Source organism: Sinocyclocheilus rhinocerous, unplaced genomic scaffold, assembly GCF_001515625.1.
Source record: "Sinocyclocheilus rhinocerous isolate Xijiao unplaced genomic scaffold, SAMN03320098_v1.1 scaffold1295, whole genome shotgun sequence".
In the NCBI taxonomy this organism is placed as follows: domain Eukaryota; kingdom Metazoa; phylum Chordata; class Actinopteri; order Cypriniformes; family Cyprinidae; genus Sinocyclocheilus; species Sinocyclocheilus rhinocerous.
The window spans coordinates 322,457-343,499 of NW_015660499.1; the positions used below are offsets into that span (position 1 = coordinate 322,457).

A 21,043-nucleotide genomic window follows, 5' to 3' on the forward strand; every position below is an offset into this window, starting at 1 on the left:
GGAAGTAAGGAGTGCATTCATTCAAAAATCAAGATGAATAAAATACAGTCTCTTATAATGAAAGGGGGTCTGCAGGTTGTCAAACCATTCATTCAGGCTTTATTGGTTTCAGAATGTGTGTCAGATTCTGTGGTGCTCTGTAAATGGATCCTGCCGCTCCAAACTGGACTCGCCGATAGATGGAACCAGGTGTGGACCTGAGAAGGTATAAGAGATTGACTTTCAAATAAAAGTATTTTGTATTATTGTATACTGTATTTAATTCTGTGTGTGTGTGTGTGTGTGTGTGTGTGTGTGTGTGTTAGTGGTGTATCTCTGGTGAGTGTGTGATCGTAGGGAAGTTACCGGAAACAGTGCATGGAGGCTGGGGGCCCTGGAGCACCTGGTCTCACTGCTCTCGCACCTGTGGAGCCGGAGTCCAGTCAGCAGACAGGGAATGCAACCAGCCCAAGTACACATCACTCTCTACTGCTGCTTCTATATTATTTCTCAGTGCTTTTCTTTCATTTTTGTGGTCAGTAAGGTTTTATTTAAAAAAAATAAATACTTGTATTTAGTAAGGATGCATTAAATTAATCAAAAGTGACAGGAAAGACATTTATAATGTTATGAAAGATTTCTATTTCAAATAAATGCTGTTCTTTTGAACTTCTTTCTATTCATCAAATAATTCTGGAAAAAAATAATAATAATAATGGTTTCCAGAAAAATATTAAGCAGCACAACTGTTTAGACATTGATAATAATATTTATATTTTATTTTTTATTTTATTTTTTGAGCAGCAAATCAGCATATTAGAATGATTTCTGAAGGATCATTTGACAATGAAGACCGGAGTAATGATGCAGAAAATTCAGCTTTGCATCACAGGAATAAATTACATTTTAAAATATATTCAAATGGTTATTGTTTTTACTGTATTTTTGATCAAATATATGCAACCTTGGTTATCATAAGAGATTTCATTTAAAACTAACAAATTTTACAGACCACAGTTCTTTTTAAATATAAGTGTGCTGGGATACATATACAGTGGGTACGGAAAGTATTCAGACCCCCTTAAATTTTTCACTCTTTGTTATATTGCAGCCATTTGCTAAAATCATTTAAGTTAATTTTTTTTCCTCATTAATGTACACACAGCACCCCATATAGTTTTGTTTTTATACACACACACACAATTTAAATACAATTAAAAATATAATGAAAAATGCATTATGTGCCAAGAAGATTAACAACTAAAAGGTTAAAAATATCTAATTATTCATTTGTCACACATCAAAATGAAAGATTCTGGGTTAAAGTATTCAGTGCAGTGTGCATATTAGGTGGATATTATATGCATACAGAGAATTTGCATACTGGGCACAATAAACATACTGTATAAAAAAATTGTGATAGTATGCTCTTCTGTTCATTGATTTCTGCCCAGTATCTGCTGTACTACCAGCAGAATACACTAGAGGGCACACCTGTAACTATTTTACAAACTGTTGCCTTTTGTTGTGTAGTTTTGCGCTCTGTCATAAATTGATGAGTCTTTTGAGTCTTTAAGTAAACACTTTTAAGTCTGTCTCTTTTTTTCTCCCCATTTAAATTCCTCCACCTTCTCTGTCTTTTCTTGTGCATTTTGCTGAACATGATCTGACGCATGATTTGTGTTTCTATGTACAGACCTGAGTTTGGAGGCAAATATTGTACAGGCGAGCGGAAGCGCTACAGAATTTGCAGCACAAAACCTTGTGCCAGAAAACATCCGTCCTTCAGAGAGATGCAGTGCAGTGAATTTAACACTGTGCCGTACCACAATGAACTCTACGAGTGGATACCTGTTGCAAGCTCATGTAAGAGCACTTTACTTTACATGCATCAACACATTGCATTCAAATTTGTATTTGTGCATGATACAAGTCTCTTATGCTCACCAAAGCTGCATTTACTGTATGTGATCAAAAATACAAAAAATAATGTGAAATATTATTTCAATTTAAAATAACTGTTTTCTATTTGAATATATTTTAAAATGTAATTTAATCCCGTGATTAAAGCTGAATTTTCAGCATAATTACTCCAGTCTTCAGTGTCACATGATCCTTCAGAAATCATTCTAATATGCTGATTTGCTACTCAAGAAACATTTCTTATTATCATCAAACATGCCTGAACACCCTAGCATCAAGGTGGTGACTTTTGCATCGCTTGCATTTTCTTCAGAAGTTAGAAAAAGTCTAGTTGATTATATTTCTTTTTCTCAAGAACTGTTTGAATAAACACAACTGGATACACAACTGTAAAGCATGTAATGTTTTTTGCACTGACTTGAAAAAAGAAAACATGTGCTTTCTACAACTGAACAGCTGAGCCAAGATACTGTGTTAATGCACGCTGCGGCGGGTCGAGGCCTGTTGACATTAACATAAAACTTCTTACACGTGGCTGCTTACAATTTTATAGAGTTTGTTGGTTCACATTCAAGAATGCCCCACTTTTATTAGCCAGCTTTAGAGGCATGTAGATTCCTGACACAAGTGTTTAGTCATTGTTGTTTGCTCTGTTTAAGCCGTTGGAGCACAGCGTGAGTTTTGGATTGTAGATTGTAACCTAAATACTATTTGATGTTTGCATGGTAACAATACCAATTAATTATATGTGATTTTTTTTTTCTGGGTCTTTTGTCTGATTTTGTTAACTTAAAGTTACAAAAAAGTTACACTACTGAACAAAAGTCTGGAGTCAGTAAGATTGTTTTTTAAAAGAAATGAACACTTTTATTCAGTAAGGACGCATTAAATTGATCAAAAGTGTCAGTAAAGACATTTTATAATGTTAAAAGATTTCTATTTCAAATAAATGCCACTCTTATTCATCAAAGAATCCGGAATTTTCTCAAAAATATGAAGCAGCACCACTGTTTTCAACACTGATAATAATTAGAAATGTTTCTTGAGCAGCAAATCAGCATATTAGAATGATTTCTGAAGGATCATGTGACACTGAAGACTGGAGTAATGATGCTGAAAATTCAGCTTTTCATCACAGGAATATTACATCTTAAAATATATTAAAACAGTTATTTTCAATTGTAATAATATTTCACAATATTACTGTGTTTAATGTATTTTGACTCAAATAAATGCAACCTTGGTGAGCATAAGTGACTTCTTACAAAAAAATCTAAAATCCTACAGACCCCAAACTTTTGGTATACCAAATGTTTTAGTAAAATGCTTTTGCAAACAGTACTATCTTAAAATGTTTCACTATGTCTCTCTCACAGCACGTCCATGCGAGCTGCACTGCAAGCCTGTGGATGAGAACTTTTCTGAGAAGATGTTGGATGCGGTTACAGATGGAACGCCCTGCTTTATGAACAACAGCAGAAACAGCTGTGTCAATGGTGTGTGCAAGGTAGTGTGGCTGGGTATGTCTTACTTATAACCAATTTGTGCTCATGTGTGCGCTGGTGTATTGATGTATTGTCTGTGTTCTGTAGCTATACAGTGGTGTATACAAAGTGCACTTAAAGGGTTAGTTCACCCAAAAATGAAAATTAGGCTGCATTTTACTCACCCCTGAGGCATCCTAGGTGTATATGACTTTCTTCTTTCAGACGAATCCAGTCGGAGTTATATAAAAAATTGTCTTTGATCTTTCAAGCCACTCAGCGGGTGTTGCATTGCTTCAGTCCAAAAGAAGTTAAATAAAAAGCGCCCATGCATAAAAAAAAGGATTTGTAAAGAAGAATGTCAGAGGATTTCGATATAAGCCAAGAGGAAACTGGTTTTCCTTTGCTAAAGTAAGGAAACTTTGCTTCCTTTGCTCCTGTAAACAAACGTTGGTTTTCACGAGACTCACCGGCGCATGCGCAACGCTGACCTCAGAGGTCATCCTCCCGGAACTGCTTCCATGTACAACTGTTTGCACAAGCTACATTAAAGTGATTATTACGTTTTGAATATGGATATTAAGCCATTTTATTACCTATCAGAATATCAAAGGAATTTCTGTGCTGCACGAGATTCACTAACATAACGTTTCGTCATTATTGTTGCTCAATGTCTTTTAATCAGCTAGTGTTTTGGTCATTTTTAGTGGATGTATGAAATCATTTCTTCTCAAGTAAGCACAGGTCTAGTTCATCACATTAACTAGAAACATGTTCCACTAATGTTTCACAAACACAAAGTGGTGCAATACTTTTAGCTTCATTTTGAAACTCATGCTACCATTCAAAGGTTTGGTGTCGGTTTTTGAAAGAAGTCTCTCATGCTCACCAAAATACAGTAAAAACAGTAATATTGTGAAAAAGTTTTCTATTTGAATATATTTTAAAATGGCATTTATTCCTGTTATGGAAAAGCTTCATTTTCAGCATCATTACTCCAGTCTTCAGTGTCACATGATCCTTTAGAAATCATTCTAATGTTCTGATTTGCATTTATTATTATTGTCAATGTTGAAAGCAGTAGGGCTAATAATATTTTGTGGAAACTGAAATGCATTTTTGATAAATAGAAGTTTCAAAAGAACAGCATTTATTTGAAATATAATTTTTTTTATAACATTATAAATGTCTTTATTGTCACTTTTGCTCAATTTAATTCATCCTTGCTAAATATAAGTATTTATTTCTTTAAAAAAAAAAAAAAAACATTTTTGAGTGAACTATCCACTTTGGTCAACAGAATGTACAGTATGTGCATTTTTTGCCTCCTCCTAATATTCATCTTTCATGTTATAAGTGAAGTAAATTGTGAGTTATGTTTGAGTGCCATAGAAAAAAACTATATTTTGTGCTTTCGTATATATCTGTGATGTTGATGTATGTGTAATCTTTCTCCAGGAGGTGGGTTGTGATTTTGGCATTAATTCTAATGCTAAAGAGGACGGCTGTGGCGTTTGTCTCGGTGATGGATCCACTTGTGAGACGGTGAAGGAGAACTTTGTGGCGCAAGATGGATTTGGTGTGTAATCTCTAGCCCTGTCTCTGAGTAACACACATGAATTATATGTTTATATATATATTTATTATATTATATACTAAATTAAATTTCACAAATTGACAAACTCTGTCCAGATGAATGTCTATGTGTTGAAACAGCAATGTTTTAAATGGTTTATAAGTGAGATTATGTGATTTAGGTTACACAGACCTGGTTTTGATCCCTGAGGGAGCTCGGGATATCTTCATACAGGAAGTGGAAGAGGCTGGGAATTTCCTTGCGATCCGAGCGGCTGATTCAGATGAGTATTACCTCAACGGGAATTACATAATTCAGTGGAACGGAGAGTACGAGGCAGGTGGCACGAAGTTTTACTACGATCGGACGGGTAATATGGAGAATCTCACCTCAGCAGGACCAACAACTGAACCTGTCATGATCCAGGTACTGAACCTCATGCACGTGAACATATTAAAGGAATATTCTGGGTTCAATATCAGTTAAACTCTATAGACACCATGAGGTTTATATAAACAAGCACAGGGTTTACTGTGCACTAACACTGGAAATCTATAGGCTGTCGTAGTAGTGTTGTAAAGCTTAAAGAAATGTAAAACCTAAAAAATAGTAATGATTAAAATAGTGTTTTATGGGTCATTGCATCACATCCCTTTCTGACACAGGTAGAATTTCTATTGAGAACAGAAAGGGTCGGCAAGTGGTTTACTAAGCATTTCTGTTGTGTTCTTTCAAAACAGTGTCTACTGTATTTTGGCTTTTATTCTTGTGCTTTGACTGAAAATGCGATTTTTGTTTGTTTTGACATATTGAGTAAAGAGTCAACGTTATACACCCCATTGTGTTGAACCTGAATATTTCTTTAATGAACCAATGGACAATTTGCCCAGAGAGCATCTTTGTTAGAATATTGAATTTTAATTTAATTAAACTTTCCTGTGAAAGATCACTGTAGCAGACGCAGTTATTTTGATTTATCACTCTTCTTCTGACATTATTTACGTGAGAAAGCATGAAAATAAAGTTGTTGCTTCTAACTGGCGGCACATGCAAAACAAGATGATTTGTTGAATGCTGTCATTAAATGATAGATGCTTTTGTTTCAATGTGAAATGTTCAAGCTGTTGTTCCAAGAAGCAAACCCTGGTGTCAAATATGAGTACACCATTAAGAGAAGTCGCCCGCTGGGGAACGAAATTCTGGAACCGGAGTACATTTGGAAATATGGAGCCTGGACTGACTGCAGCACCACCTGTGGGCTTGGTACAGAGCGAGATTTTTCTTTACTCAATCCACAGGATTGTTTGGTGTGTTTATAATGATAAAGTTTATTCCAGCAGGGTTTTGATAGCATGTGACCTTCTGTCTCTGTGCAGGTGAGCAGCATCAGCCTGTGCGCTGTTTTGAGCCAGAGGTTGGTGTGGTCGAGGAAACGCTGTGTGACCCCAGCACACGTCCTGATGACAGGCATCGCAAGTGCAAGAACATGGACTGCCCTGCAAGGTACGCTACTGTATAAATAATGGTTATGTTCAGAATAGCACAACTCTGTACTAGTCTTATTTATTATCTCTATATAATTTATTCCTGTCATGGCAATCAGCATCGTTACTCCAGTCTTCAGTGCCACATGATCCTTCAGAAATCATTCTAATATGCTTATTTGCTGCTCAAGAAACACTTCTGATTGTTATCCATGTTGAAAACAGTTGTGCTGCTTCACAGTCCTTTTTTCAGGATTCTTTGATGAACAGCATTCAAAAGAACAGCATTTATTTGAAATAGAAATCTTTCGTAAAATGCTCTGTGCACCTCAGGTGGTGGGTGGGAGGATGGCAGACATGCTCGGCTACATGCGGTCCAGACGGAGTGAGAAAGCGCACCATTCTGTGTGTGCGTACGGTGGCCGGAGAGGAGCGGGTTCTGCACCCTGGCGACTGTAAGCAGCTGCTCAAACCCAAACCTGTGGTACCCTGCAACCGAGACGTACCGTGTGGGTTCCAATGGACTGTGGGGAACTGGAGCGAGGTGGATAATTTTATTATAAATGATCCTGGTTCATGTTTTTTATGTTCTTCATTGACTTCATTGCATTCGCTCACAAAACTTTTGCGTTCCTTCAAGAAACGTCGCATTCACTCACAAAAACATTTGCGTTCGTTCGCAAAATGTTTCCATTTCCTAGAGAAACTTTTTTTGTAAAAACGTTTGTGATGGAAATCATGAGGTGTGTCTATTTCAGTGCTTTTGCGAGCAAATGGGAACACAAATGTTTGGTGAGAGAATGCAAATGTTTTGCAAGTGAATGCAAAGTTTGGCAAGGAAACAATACTTTTGTGAGAGAACACAAAAGTTTTGCCCTCGAAAGTAAAAGCATTGAAATACAATTTTTCCTTCAATCTCTTTTTTTTAACTTTCACCATAGGCGCTTTCGCAGCGGAGGAACCTTTTCATAGTTCCTAGAACTATTGGCGGAAGTACCCGCTTTTTGGAGAAGGGTATAACTGCAGCCTGGAGATCTCCAACAACGGGGTGGGAACTCCAAAACGGGGTGGGAGCTCCAAAATAGGGCGTGAGCCTTATCAGTGGCGCACGAGATGCGATGACGATGTAAGTCGTTGCATTATAATGTTTTTGTTAGCCTATCCAGTTGAAGCCACTATGCGGTGCTGCTGTGTTGTTAATTAAAAATATTGCGGAAAAAGAGAACATCAATGCGGAGAAGATCTTGTTTACATCAAAACTGAAACAAAGTTGCCGCATGTTTAGAAAGCCATGTAAAATTAATGCAAGTTCAACTTTTAAAAAAATATATCTCGAGACTTTATGGTGGGGTTTTTCCCCATCTCACTGCAACTCGTGTTTTTAAATGAAAAATGTACTCTGTGTGATTGGCTTTCGGCCCTTTGTATTAAACTATGCATACATGCATGATGCTGTTTTGTTTATAGTTGTTTAAGCAACTTAATTCATTCTAATTTGTTTTTAAACATTATTTTAAACATTATGCACTTTTTTCACATATAGTCATGTTACCTTATGCTTTGAATAAACGTGCATTAGTAATATTTTGCTCGATGCGCCCTCTTGTGGCCTCAGAAGAGAAGCCAAAAGCTTTTCTTCACCCTAACTGAAATTATGCATTTTAAATTCGAATATAATTCAAATTTTGATAATATTTAAGTACAAAATTTGAATTGAGTTTTTCAGCCATTTTGACTGCCCTAATAGGAACTACCAGTGACGTAAGTGTACGCTGATTGGCCAAATGCATACGAAACACCGGCTAACCGGCATTTTTAAAAAGCCATGTAAAAATATTCACTCCACGAACACGGAAAACAGCGATAATAGCATTTAGCTACCTGTTGTCTGCAGCGTTGTGTTCTTTTCCCAGCCTCGATCATATGTAACACTGCGAGATTTATTTAGATTTTCTTGCTCTTTCAATCGTGTAAATTGTGCGTTTACATTCCATCTCCGTTATCACGAACCCCACGACACACAACAAAAACAGGTCCGATCACAGCGTTCTCTATTCACCGGTTGTTGACGTTTGTAAATGCCGCACATAAAGACGTTACTGTCGGCCGCTTCAGAGTTCCTGCTGCCGATGCGAATGTAACCAGGAAAATGGCATGATGGAGAAATTGGTTCTCAAGGAACCACCATGCTGTCAAGTTCCTAGAACTGAATTCCTAGAACTACGTGGTGCGAAAGCCCCTCATGTCCCCTTAGGGGCTCCATATCAGTTTCATGTTTTGTGTATTGTTTTGAATTGTTCAGGGTTTTAACAAATTGTAAACGCACTGAAAATTTCAATTCTGTCATTTTCTCACCCTCATTTTGTTCCATATGACTCTTTTCTTTCACTTTGACATGCTTAGATCTATTAGGGTTGCCAAAAGTACTAACTTTGGTACCAAATCAGTACTGAAATTTTATTTATTTAAAATGTGAAGATACCAGCATTTCCCCCTGGTATTTTGAGCGCTGTTGAGTGGATTCTTAAACACCTCTGATTGTCCACTGTGTTCATGCGCTTAACAGATGTGACCCTGGACCACAAAAGCAGTCTTAAGTCGCTGGGGTATATTTGTAGCAATAGCCAAAAATACATTGTATGGGTCAAAATTATTGATTTTTCTTTTATGCCAAAAATTATTAGGATATTAAGTAAAGATCATGTTCCATTAAGATATTTTGTAAATTTCCTACTGTAAATATATCAAAACTTAATTTTTGATTAGTAACATGCATTGCTATATTGTCCTATCCTAACAAACCATAAATCAATGGAAAGCTTATTTATTCAGCTTTCAGATGATGTATAAATCTCAATTTCGAAAAAATTGACCCTTATGACTGGTTTTGTGGTCCAGGGTCACAGATATGTCTGTGATGGGCTACAATGATAATCGCTTCAAAAACATTTTGTAAATACACTTTCACGCTCTTCACCAAGGGCTTACACAGATATACACGGGAGCATCGGAAAGCCGTATCTATCAGCGCATCCCTAATATATCTGATCATAGACGGATCTGCTGATAGACGCCTATTTTCAAACGCTCCAAATTTTCACCAAATCGTGCACCCCTGATTCATGAGGCATTTTTGCATAATAATTAGTTGCATTGTCATATTATTTAATTTTTGTGTTACCCAAACTCATGATTGTGTGTCATCCCGCAGTGCTCTCTGTCTTGCGATGGAGGGATAAAGTCCAGATTCGTCAAGTGTGTGGCAAAACAACCCGGCCGGTGCAACCCTGCCAATCGACCTCGTTCCACGATCCTCTGTAACCTCCAGAGCTGCTCGTCCACTAACAGATGGACGGGTTCTCCATTCCGACCACGATTCCCTCCTAAAATCCCAACGCAGGCCCCCGGGACCCAAACACCAGGATACAGCTCCACTATTGTGCCTCCAAACACCTCTTCTACCATTACAACCAACACCTCTCCAACATCCACAACATCTGACATCATCCATGAAGACGACCAAGACTTTATCTTGGTGAGGGACGATCACAAAGGCAGTGATGGTCCTGTAACGGTTCCCACAAATACTGAGGATGAGGAGGGAAGCGCAGACCTGCGGCCTCCGGATAAAATCTACACGCCAGGTTATGATTATATAGTAGAAGATCCAACCGGAGAAGAAAGGGCACGTGAGGATAATATGTTTACCAGCACAACTGAAGAAGTCCCCACATCCACTGTCCAATCATTGCATACTAACATCTCCACAACAAAACCAGACACTACTAGAAGGACCCAATACAGTGATTATTTGACAACATCCCCAGTGTTGCAGAAAACAAGAAGCTCATATGAACCACATACCACCACAAACCCAACAGTGCCACATTTGAATACTCAAAGTCCACAAGCAACTGTTCCTACAGTGAAGATACTGAGAAAAGCCTCACAAACAGCAAACAGTCCCAGCAAAGGCAATGCTCCTAAAGCAGTCAGGCAGAAGCCAGAGACAGCGACCACCACAGATGACTATGGAAACCTGAATGCACGAGATCCCATCAGTAGGAATGCATTTTGGAAAGTGGGCAACTGGAGTGATGTAAGAATGCAAACCTAAGGCGATTACAGTATATTATATTACATGCATTGAATTATGATTAGATTTGCATTCCCAGAAGGAAATACTAGTGCTTTGCATGGCAGCAAAAGAATAGTGTTAAATGTTTGGGCAAGTTTAGACTTTAAATGACATGATGCTTAAGAGTCGCTGTTGTCAAGACACTGCAAAATATGAATTTCTTCTTCAGTATTTTTGACTTGTTTTCCAGTACAAATATCTAAACGCTCTTAAAGGTGCAGTAAGCGATTTCTGAGAAATGCTGTTGATATTTGAAACCACCAAAACAAACACGCCCCTACCCAAAAGAATCACACCCCTATCTTGCCTCCGCCCCCAAATTTCTGAACATGCTATTCAACACAGGCACCTCCCCCATCACTACTGGACACGCCCCTTACTGGTGATTGGCTACAAGTGTGTTTTGGTGCTCGGTCCGATCAACTTTCAAAAGTGTTTCCCTTAAAACCCTTAAATCAAGATACATTAACTTGAAAAGCAAAATAATTTCTGATGTTAAAGTCGTGTTTTCTGATACATATGTATCAAAATTATGTGAGTTTATGCTTAAAATGAGAAAATGTATTTGCCAATGGGGTAAGAAAAATTATCTTATTTTCCTTTTGAATTAAATGTATTTTTCTGAACCCATTGGTGGATATTTTTCCCGTTTTAAGGATAAACTCACTTTTTTGCTACATTTATCAGAAATCAAGAGTTTTTGTTTTACATAATATTTCTTCTCAAGTGCTTTAAAAATGTTTAGATATTTGTACTGACAAAAATACAGAGGATGAAACTGACACTTTTACACTTTTGCAGTGTAAATATTACAACATTATGGTATTTTAAAACAAACGTTTAATCATTTATATAAATGGGAGATTTCCGAACATTAATCTTAAATATCTATGAAAACTACAGTGTTTATAAAAAAAATAGCTTTATAAATAGTTTAAAAAAGAAAAGTTTGAGTCTGTACATTAAGTGGTTCAAGCTGAATTAATTGCAAAATCATGTGTAAAAGAACAGCATTTTCTGATGAAAATGAGAGGAGTTTTGCAGTATTGTTGTTTGTTGTCAGAGCATTATATGGAGCTGAATGTTTTTTTTTAGCATGTTTCATGTTCCTTGCTGAATAAAGGTGTTAATTTCTTGCACAAAAATCTTACTGACCCCAAACTTTTGAGTGCTAGTGTACCTGTTTATTTGCACATTACTTAAAGCAACCCATGTTCATTTGGGAAGTAATAAAATGCAGTTATGCAGTACTGATTATGCATGCCTAATATGTATTTTCCATCCCAGTGCTCCACTACGTGTGGTCTTGGCGCGGTGTGGCGGTCAGTAGCCTGCAGCTCAGAGCGTGAGGAAGACTGTGCCAGTGTGAAGAAGCCAGAACCTGCCCGCCGATGCAACCTGCGACCCTGTGCCACCTGGAAGAGTGGAAACTGGTCCGAGGTAAAGCCATGATTTCAAAACAAACCTAAACGACTGTATCCTGCAATGAACTGTGATGCCCTCCTCTCTTTAGTGTCCTGAAGGCTGTGTGACTGATATGAAGCATCGAGAAGTGCAGTGCATCGACACTCAGAGCAGACGTCTACTGAGGCCTTTTCACTGTCAGGCTCTTTCATACAAACCACACAGCAGTTTGCCCTGCAACACCCGGCCCTGCCTGCAGTGGATGTCCTCACCCTGGGCAGAGGTACTAATACTAATGGCACTCTGCAGAAAATAGTCTAGTCTAAGGTAAATTGTCCAGAGCAGTATTTTAGTGTCATTGACATACTATTAATTTTTTAGTTATTATTTTGAAATAGTAATGTAATAAGGTTTTTGTCATTTTTATTGGTTTTTAGTATCATTGATATACTATTTGTTTTTGTTAATATTTTGAATTTCTTTTTACTTTTATATCTTCACTTTAATTTGAAAGTGTAGGTAATTGTGTGTTTTTGTCATTTTTATCAGTTTTTGTTTTTAGTATCATTGATATACTATAATTGTTGTTAACATTTTGAATTAGTTTTTTATTTTTATGATTGCTGTTCTCATTTAAATTTTAAACTTTTAGTAATTTAAGTTAAGTTGTGTTTTGTCATTTTTATTTATCATTGTTTTTAGTAGGGGTGGGCGATATAGCCTCAAAATTATTTCACGATATTTCAAGAATATTTGCGATAACGATATTTATGACGATATAGAAAAAAATGTTTTAAAAAAACTAGCCACCAGAGCTAGTCAGCTGCTTGTGTTTACACCAGCCGTGCTGCGGCACGTTTCAGAAGTGCGCCGCTTCAAAGATAGGCGTCTCGCCTATTTTTGACGGTAAGAGTGTGCGCTCAAATATGCTCTAAAACCGCTCTCTCGATACTTTGATGTCATACACCGATCAGTCTGCGCAGCGCTGCTTCAAGTCGAACACACTTTTTGGGTTTGTGATGTTGTTGTTGTGCGCACTAGGGAACGTAAATGCGCCATACGTCATTGCATCGCTATATCATTGATATCGCGAAATGACACTTTTTTTATCATGTAAAAATTTATACCGGTATTATCGTATGATATGGCACACCCTTAGTTTTTAGTATCATTAATATACTATTATAGTTTTTGTTAGCTTTGAATTTGTTTCTTTTTAAAGTTTTACTAATTTTGTTGTGTTTTTTGTTTTGTTTTTGTTTTTAGTATCACTGATCTACAATTATAGTTTTTGCTAATCTTTTAAATCAGTTTTTCTTATATTTTCTGTTTTCATTTTACTTTTAGCTAAATATTTAGTAATTTTGTTGTCTGTTTTTGTCATTTTTATCAGTTTTTGTTTTTAGTATCATTGATATACTAAAATTGTTGTTAAAATTTTGAATTAGTTTTTATTTTTATGATTGCTGTTCTCATTTAAATTTTAAACTTTTAGTAATTTAAGTTAAGTTGTGTTTTGTAATTGTTATTAATCATTGTTTTTAGTATCATTAATATACTATTATAGTTTTTGTTAGTTTCGAATTTGTTTCTTTTTATGTTTTCTCTTCAAATTTTAAAGTTTTACTAATTTTGTTTTTGTTTTTAGTATCACTGATCTACTATTATAGTATTTGCTAATCTTTTAAATTAGTTTTTCTTATATTTTCTGTTTTCATTTTACTTTTAGCTAAATATTTAGTAATTTTGTTGTCTGTTTTTGTCATTTTTATTAGTTTTTGTTTTTAATATTACTGATATACTATTGTAGTTTTTGATAATAATTTGAATTGTTGAATTGTTTTTCATTTTTATACATTGTTTTCACTTACATTTTAGTTAAAGTTTTATTAATTTGTGTGTTTTTGTCTTTTTTTATCATTTTAAAAATGTCTATATAGTTTTATTCTTTTTTAGTTTTAGTTATTTTACTTTAAACTAAAAAAAGAGAGAAATACTGCTCTGGCAACTAGTTGATATAAATTTTTATTATTTTTATTTTAGTTAAAATTAATTTTATTTCAAGTAACGGTTGTAGTTAAATAATAACCCTGGCCCAAAGTAGCTCTGTTTATATATATATATATATTTGTGATTGACAGTGCTCTAAAAGCTGTGGGCGCGGAGTGAAGGAGAGACGTGTGTACTGCCCTGAGTACCAGCGCTGCAACGTCACGCTCAAACCCAACAGCACTGAGTCCTGCAATCTACAGCCCTGCACCAGCTGGGCGACTGAAGCCTGGGGTCAGGTAACGCACCGCAAAAACCTCAGTCTTCATTTATAGAAAGAAGTAAATATAGTGTGTGACTCGATATTGTGGCAAATGCAATGTGATGATACACTACTTGTCAAAAGTTCAGGCTTAGATTAAGACTGTCAGAAGTGACAGTAAAGACATGTATAATATTATAATTGAATTACCTCCCCAAATCTTTTGAACTCTAATTGACCTATTATAACAAAAAGTTGGGGTGGGTACAATCATGGTACAATCCATGATTTGTAACTATGTAGTATTTATAATCAAGTGGGCCGGACGTTCCTATTCCAAAGAGCATTTTATTGGACAAAAATTCGTATAGGCCCCTCCCTGATCCTCCCTGATTTTTATTGATTGACAGTGCTCCAGAAGGTGTGGTGGAGGGGTGCAGAAGCGAGCCGTGTGGTGCAGGAATGAGGAATCCGGCGAGGAAGAAAAGATGTCACTGTGTGCAAAAAACAACAAACCTGACAGTGTGCAGAACTGCAACCCAGAGGAGTGTAAAACTGATTTAGGTAAACTGGATTATATAAAATTGTATTCTGTTTGTTTCAGTGCTCCCAAAATGTATTTGGACACTTAAAAATGCCTGAATGTCATTGCATTTGATCAAAACAAATTTCAAATATTAATAAAATCTAGTATCTTGATGATACTATAATTACACACAGATTTTTAGTGGATGTATTAAGTCCGTTCTCCTCAAGTTTACACAGGTGACCTAGCAGAGAAACCACAGGTGTATTTCATTACATTAACTATCAACATGATCCACTTACATCCTGATCAACTGGTTATTTCACTAAAACCCAACTAACTTCTTTTTGAGCTTAATAAAAGTTATTTGGTTATATTTTGTTATCTAATGCAAATGACAATTTATACATTTTTAAGCATGACTTACATGTGCAGCCCCTGTATTCAGGTTCTATCCATTAAAAATGTGGTCTTTTTTGTGTAAGAGACCAAAAATCGTACTCCCCAAAAACAAGGAAAATATAAAGTTGTGCTAACATAGATCATTTTTAATATACCTTCCCATGGCTTTCTAGTTTATTTTTAATAGTTTAATAGTTTTTGTTATTTCGTTTCCTTTCTTTGCAGGTCTAGTTTGTAAGAAAAACAGCATGTCGACACGTTTCTGTGAGAAACTCAAGCTGCTGGGTCGCTGCTCGCTGCGCTCGATCCGCAAGCAGTGTTGTGTCACTTGCATGATGTAACACTGCAGAGGTCAGGCTTGGGTCATCGACCAAAAGCACAAACTACTGGACACACAGACGTCCCTCTCAAATATATAAAAATATGTGGTTTTTACTTGAACAAAGGAATCCTAGGCGTTTGACCATGTGTTCCCTCCATCTGTCTTAAAATGTGCCTTGAAATGCTTCCAAGATTTAGTTACAGGATTCAACATCAGTTAGACAGTTAACATATATGTTAGTTTTTGCACTCGTTTTGGACTTTTTATTGTTGTTTTTCTTCTTTTTAACCCCAAAAAGGTGTTAGCAAGACACCTGTCTTTACGGACCCACTTTTTTACATCAATGGATCCGTTGGAAACTACCATGAAGCAAGCAAAAGTTTTTGCACTTACAGGCTGATATTCAGGTTATTCATTAAAAACAGTAGTTGTTATTATCTGAAGTGTCATGTGACCACCGTCTGATGGACATTATGCAACGCTTTCACGGTCAAAATGTGCAGTTCTTAAATTAGTGTAGTTTTACTAACTTATTTTGCACAAAGCTGCGGTTAACTCAATCATTTGTGGATATGTGTGCAAAATTATTAACTAATTAACCCAAGTTGTTATTAGATAGTATATTAATAGGCTGCATGAAAAATTGAGGGCATAAATTTGATTTTAGATAGTTACAGTCTCAGGTTGTTTTTTTGTTATTTTTTGCTATGAAAGATACTTTTAATTTGCGTGGAAAAAGCAAATAACATCACTAACATTTCAACATAACTTAAGATTTTTAACTCTTTTTTTTTTTATTTGCATTGCCACATTTGTTGATTATTAGTTTTAATTCAGTGGATACTGTCATAAAAGACTTTCCCCCGAAAAAAAAAAAAATCTCTTTCCTGCTATAAACATATGATGACCTAAGATTCATCATTATAAATGCAGAGAAATGTAAAAAAGAAAATGTCTGTGAAGTAACAGGATGTTTTACATTATTAAGAGATGAGAAATGGTACTTTATAAACAGTATGTATTTGTAACTTCACTGGACATTGATATTTAGTGAGTGTTCGTGTCATTCCGTGAATCATATTTAGGGTTGTGATGAAAATGCAGGTACGAATATTTCAGGTACAAAAAAATCCAAAGCATCAGAATTTTTGAGCTTACAAAAGATCTGGTCTACTTATTTTCCATTTATCTATTATTGTTATTTTAATAAAAATCGCATTTCTTACCACTTAACAAATAACAAATAGTAACCTTAAATAGTTTTTTAATGAATCTTTACACAGGATCTTAGACATTTTTTACTTAAACATTACTCACCCTCAGGCCATCTAAGATGTAGATCAGAACAGATTTTTTATTTTTTTTTAACTGGAGAAAGCAATATTATGAATAGAGGACTCGTATTTTGGCCAGAAGCGATGGTTTAATGTTAAAACTTCATGGATTTGTTTCTTACAAAACCTAGCTTTTCACTTCTCAAGATGTTAACTGATGGACTGGAGTGGTGTGGATTATTGTGATGTATTTATCAGCTGTTTGGACTCTCATTCTGACGGCACCCATTCACTGCAGAGCATCCATTGGTGAGCAAGTGACGTAATGCTACATTTCTCTAAATCTGTTCTGATGAAGAAACAAACACGTCTACATCTTGGATAGCCTGAGGGGAATACATTTTCAGCAAATGTAAATTTTTGTGTGAACTGTTCCTTTATCTGCACTGTATTTGTGGTTTTTCTAGTTAATGTGCTTTTGTTAACATCATTTGAAAATATGGATCCAGCTGTGTGAATGTTGTATTGGTGCGGCTCATGCTGCTGTTATGGTGCTGCAGACTGTTGGTGCTCTATGCATTATCAGGGTGCTCAAATGGTTAAGACATTGTTAACCAGTTAAATGCATTGACATTGTCACTGAGGATGGGGTGTTGCAGGTCAATCCTCTCTGGCCTTTAAAACAGGCCTGAACATTTTGTACTGCTGATATGATTATAAATAAATGCAGTCATGATGTGTGCAAGAGTTTCTGTCTGCTGCTGTTGGATTTGCTTGATTGCTTTCAGATCATTCTGAGACCATGAGATCCGAACACTTGTTTCAGTTTGGGGTTCAGTTCAATTATGTCATTTTTAAAGAAAATAATACTTTTATTCAGCAAGAGATGCATTAGATTGATCAAAAGTGACAGTTAAGACATTTATAATGTTACAAAAGATTTCTATTTTAAATAAATGCTGTTCTTTTGAACTTTCTATTCATCGGATTCATTTCTATTAATTTTTTTTCATTGATAATAAGAAATGTTTCTTGAGCAGCAAATCAGCATATTAGAATGATTTCTGAAGGATCATGTGACACTGAAGACTGGAGTAATGATGCTGAAAATTCAGCTTTAATCACAGGAATAAATTACATTTTAAAATAAGCTATATTGCAATAAAAAAGTTGTTTTAAATTGTAATAATATTTCAAAATATTACGGTTTTACTGTATTTTGTTCAAATAAATGCAGCTTTGGTGAGCGGAAGAGATTTCTTTCAAAAGCATAAAACTTACCAACCCCAAACTTTTGAACAGTATTTTTTCTATGTTGCTTATTAGAACATCACGTTCTTAGCTTAGTGATTTGCTAGCTTAAACTACTGGATTCAGTCTTTGCATATTGGTGCAAACTGGTTTAGGAAACCAAACCAAATATTTAACCATAGTAAATACTGAAAAATGAGTATGAACTTCATAATGTCTTAGTATTTGATTTTTCCCTATCAATTTTGTGTTAATGACAGCAGCACTGTTGACATGCACAAAACCAGATGATCATGTTCTCCAGCATGATTTGAGATGTTTGAAGGAGCATCTTAAGCTTTCAGTGCAAGTAAGAACATCCTAAATCCATATTTTGAAATGTAATTTATTCCTGTGATGCAAAGCTGAATCAGCATAATTACTCCAGTCTTCAGTGTCACATGATCCTTCAGAAATCATTCTAATATGCTGATATGTTTAAAGGGGTCATAGGATGCCCATTTTCCACAAGTTGATATGATTCTTTGGGGTCTTAATGAAAAGTCTGTAACATCGTTTGGTTAAAATTTCTCAATGGTAGTGTATCATCGTGAAACTTGCTAATTAGCACATTATTAGGAAAGGCGATTTGCAAAGATTCATTACAAAACATTATACTCACTTCTTCTGTAGATGAGGCTGGATCACGAATGATTCCCGCGAACATAGATGCATTTATGTAGATCGGGTGCGCATTCCCTTCAGAAACAGTAATCCACTGCGAGTTCAGCGGCTCAGATGTCGGGAGTAAATGGCGACTGCTATGTTCATTATTACATCCAACAACAGAACACCTCAATCGCTTGTTAGGAGTCATTCTTGTCTACAACTGCTCCGGTGGTGAAACAATGGCGGACTGATGACAGATCACTCAGGGCGGGTCTAAGGTAAGACGCCAGTCCAGTCTGTGCTGAAATGCTACTGTCAATCAAACTATACAGACAGGCATCTGAGATCGGCTCGATTTGAGAAAGGGGTAAAGATTTAACTAGATTTAAAAAAAAAACACTGGGTGGATTTTTATCATTATAGGGTGGTTGTGTACACACACTGCCAACACACATTTCAGTTCAAACAACTTGTAAAAGTACATGTAGCATCCTATGACCCCTTTAAATAAAATTACATTTAAAAAAAATTTTTTTTTGAAGATTTTGATGTAGCTTCATACCTTTGGACGCCATTTCAAGTAGGTACTACTGTTAACTTGTTTGTTAATTGTTAAGGGTTTGGACAGGACATGCAGAAATACTGATGTTTTTGAAGAATTTAAAGCTTAGTGCACTACTAAATGTAGCCTGCCACTCACCCCTTGTTTGTTCTTTACTAGCCACACTTTTTCAGGTCACCGTAAAATGGGAAGAGGTGACTCTGCAATCCAAACCATGCCGATTCAGGCTCCATTACAGAGGTCGGGTTAAATTAGGCCAGATTTGGCCGGTTTTTCTATCCCTTATAACTTGAAACCCACTTGGCACCGCAGCGCTGTCAGCTAGGTCACAGAACAACCACATTTGTCAGCACTGTCAATCCATGTTAGCGCCCTAGATTTTGTGTGTTTCATGACAATGCGCATTACTCAACCTTGATTTTAGCTCAGTTATTTAATCACACATTACCGTAATGTGCATCCAGCAAAGAAGGGCCACATACACAGTGTGATTCTTAAATGGCAGCGAGGCGACTTCCCTTTCCTGTGTACCAATAAATAATTCAGACATCCAGTCAGAGCAGATTCAATGGTCTTGATTAAACTAAAAGCAGATCACTTCATAATATTAACTTAACTGGAACAACTTGTCTAGCTTTACACCTCGGACCGAATGGCGGCACGTGAGCGGAGGCGCACGCACTGTGATATCATGAGCACACAGCTCCTTGTGGAGCGAACAAGTTCAAATAAATGTTCATTTAAACAGCTTACAGGATATAGCTTGGGTTATGAGGTGTTTATATTATATCCATTGGTTTACATATGATGTAAGGTCAGGTCACCTGATCAATGAATTCATGACAAGCATGTCCAGAAGCCGGAAAACAAGAAACCATCGCTGCAAGCGGACACCCCGACACCTTCAATGGACACTTGCCTCATCAAATATTTACTTTTAGTGACTGTCAAAACTGCTCACGGCCAGAATGGACAAAACGGAATAACATTCAAAGAGACAGAGATTTCTGAGCTAGCTTCAAATCTACTGAATATAAATAAAAAGCATCACTAATCACAAATACTCAGGTTTATAATTTGAACAAACCCCAAACTCTTAAGTATTAACTTGACTGTCTGTTTTTTGAAGGATGCACTGGTATATCGGCCAATAATTGGTACTGGCCGATAAAAGCAATTATCGGGCATCGACCGATTGTTTAAAAACAGATGATAATAAATCAGGGCAGATTATATCCTGTCAATCAAAACGTGGCGGGGAAGACAAACATGTCAGACAGCAGCTTGTGTGAAGAAATGTATCTTGTGTTGAAATTTAGGGTTTTCCAAGTTAAAGCAGCAACACATTAACACAGCACCGTTAACGCAGGATCTTTTTGACCCTATGAATCACCCGTAGTTTAAACCAGGTTTGCCAGGTCCGTGGTTTTTCCATTCACAAAACATTATTTGTAATGTGCCTCCCATCCAATAATTGCAAAGAGCTTTGTGCTTTGTTACTTCTGATAAAAAACAAAGTCTCAGCTTTCAAATTCTGTTCATTTTAATCACAAAACAATATTTTAAACAATAAATGCCATTTTGATGCCCTTAAATGTGAGATGACAGATAGCTGTAGACATCTCAGTTTTAGCGGCAGCTAGCGTGAGACTTCTCCTATTTCCTATCAAGTTGTAGCGTGAAATAAACATGAATATATATATATATATATATATATATATACAGGTGCATCTCAATAAATTAGAATGTCGTGGAAAAGTATATTTATTTCAGTAATTCAACTCAAATTGTGAAACTCGTGTATTAAATAAATTCAATG

At 36.1% G+C, this 21,043-nt stretch overlaps 1 protein-coding gene and 1 long non-coding RNA gene across 2 annotated transcripts in view; one reads left to right on the forward strand and one right to left on the reverse strand.

Moving 5' to 3' along the window:
- Window positions 1-1,392, reverse strand: part of LOC107725169 (uncharacterized) — a 19,146-nt gene extending 17,754 nt beyond the window's left edge. The window contains exon 1 of the long non-coding RNA XR_001638098.1: window positions 1,382-1,392. This is a non-coding gene — a long non-coding RNA (uncharacterized LOC107725169). The remainder of the gene's footprint in view (window positions 1-1,381) is intronic.
- The window catches only part of LOC107725168 (A disintegrin and metalloproteinase with thrombospondin motifs 12-like), a 39,414-nt gene extending 23,255 nt beyond the window's left edge, over window positions 1-16,159 (forward strand). Inside the window, exons 12-24 of the mRNA XM_016534341.1 lie at window positions 1,676-1,845; window positions 3,279-3,409; window positions 4,845-4,965; window positions 5,144-5,388; window positions 6,084-6,225; window positions 6,339-6,465; window positions 6,780-6,990; window positions 9,658-10,545; window positions 11,872-12,024; window positions 12,098-12,271; window positions 14,130-14,276; window positions 14,650-14,803; window positions 15,393-16,159. Coding sequence (XP_016389827.1) covers window positions 1,676-1,845; window positions 3,279-3,409; window positions 4,845-4,965; window positions 5,144-5,388; window positions 6,084-6,225; window positions 6,339-6,465; window positions 6,780-6,990; window positions 9,658-10,545; window positions 11,872-12,024; window positions 12,098-12,271; window positions 14,130-14,276; window positions 14,650-14,803; window positions 15,393-15,508 — 2,779 coding nt within the window. The 3' untranslated portion in view covers window positions 15,509-16,159. The remainder of the gene's footprint in view (window positions 1-1,675; window positions 1,846-3,278; window positions 3,410-4,844; window positions 4,966-5,143; window positions 5,389-6,083; window positions 6,226-6,338; window positions 6,466-6,779; window positions 6,991-9,657; window positions 10,546-11,871; window positions 12,025-12,097; window positions 12,272-14,129; window positions 14,277-14,649; window positions 14,804-15,392) is intronic.
- Window positions 16,160-21,043: the final 4,884 nt, after the last annotated feature.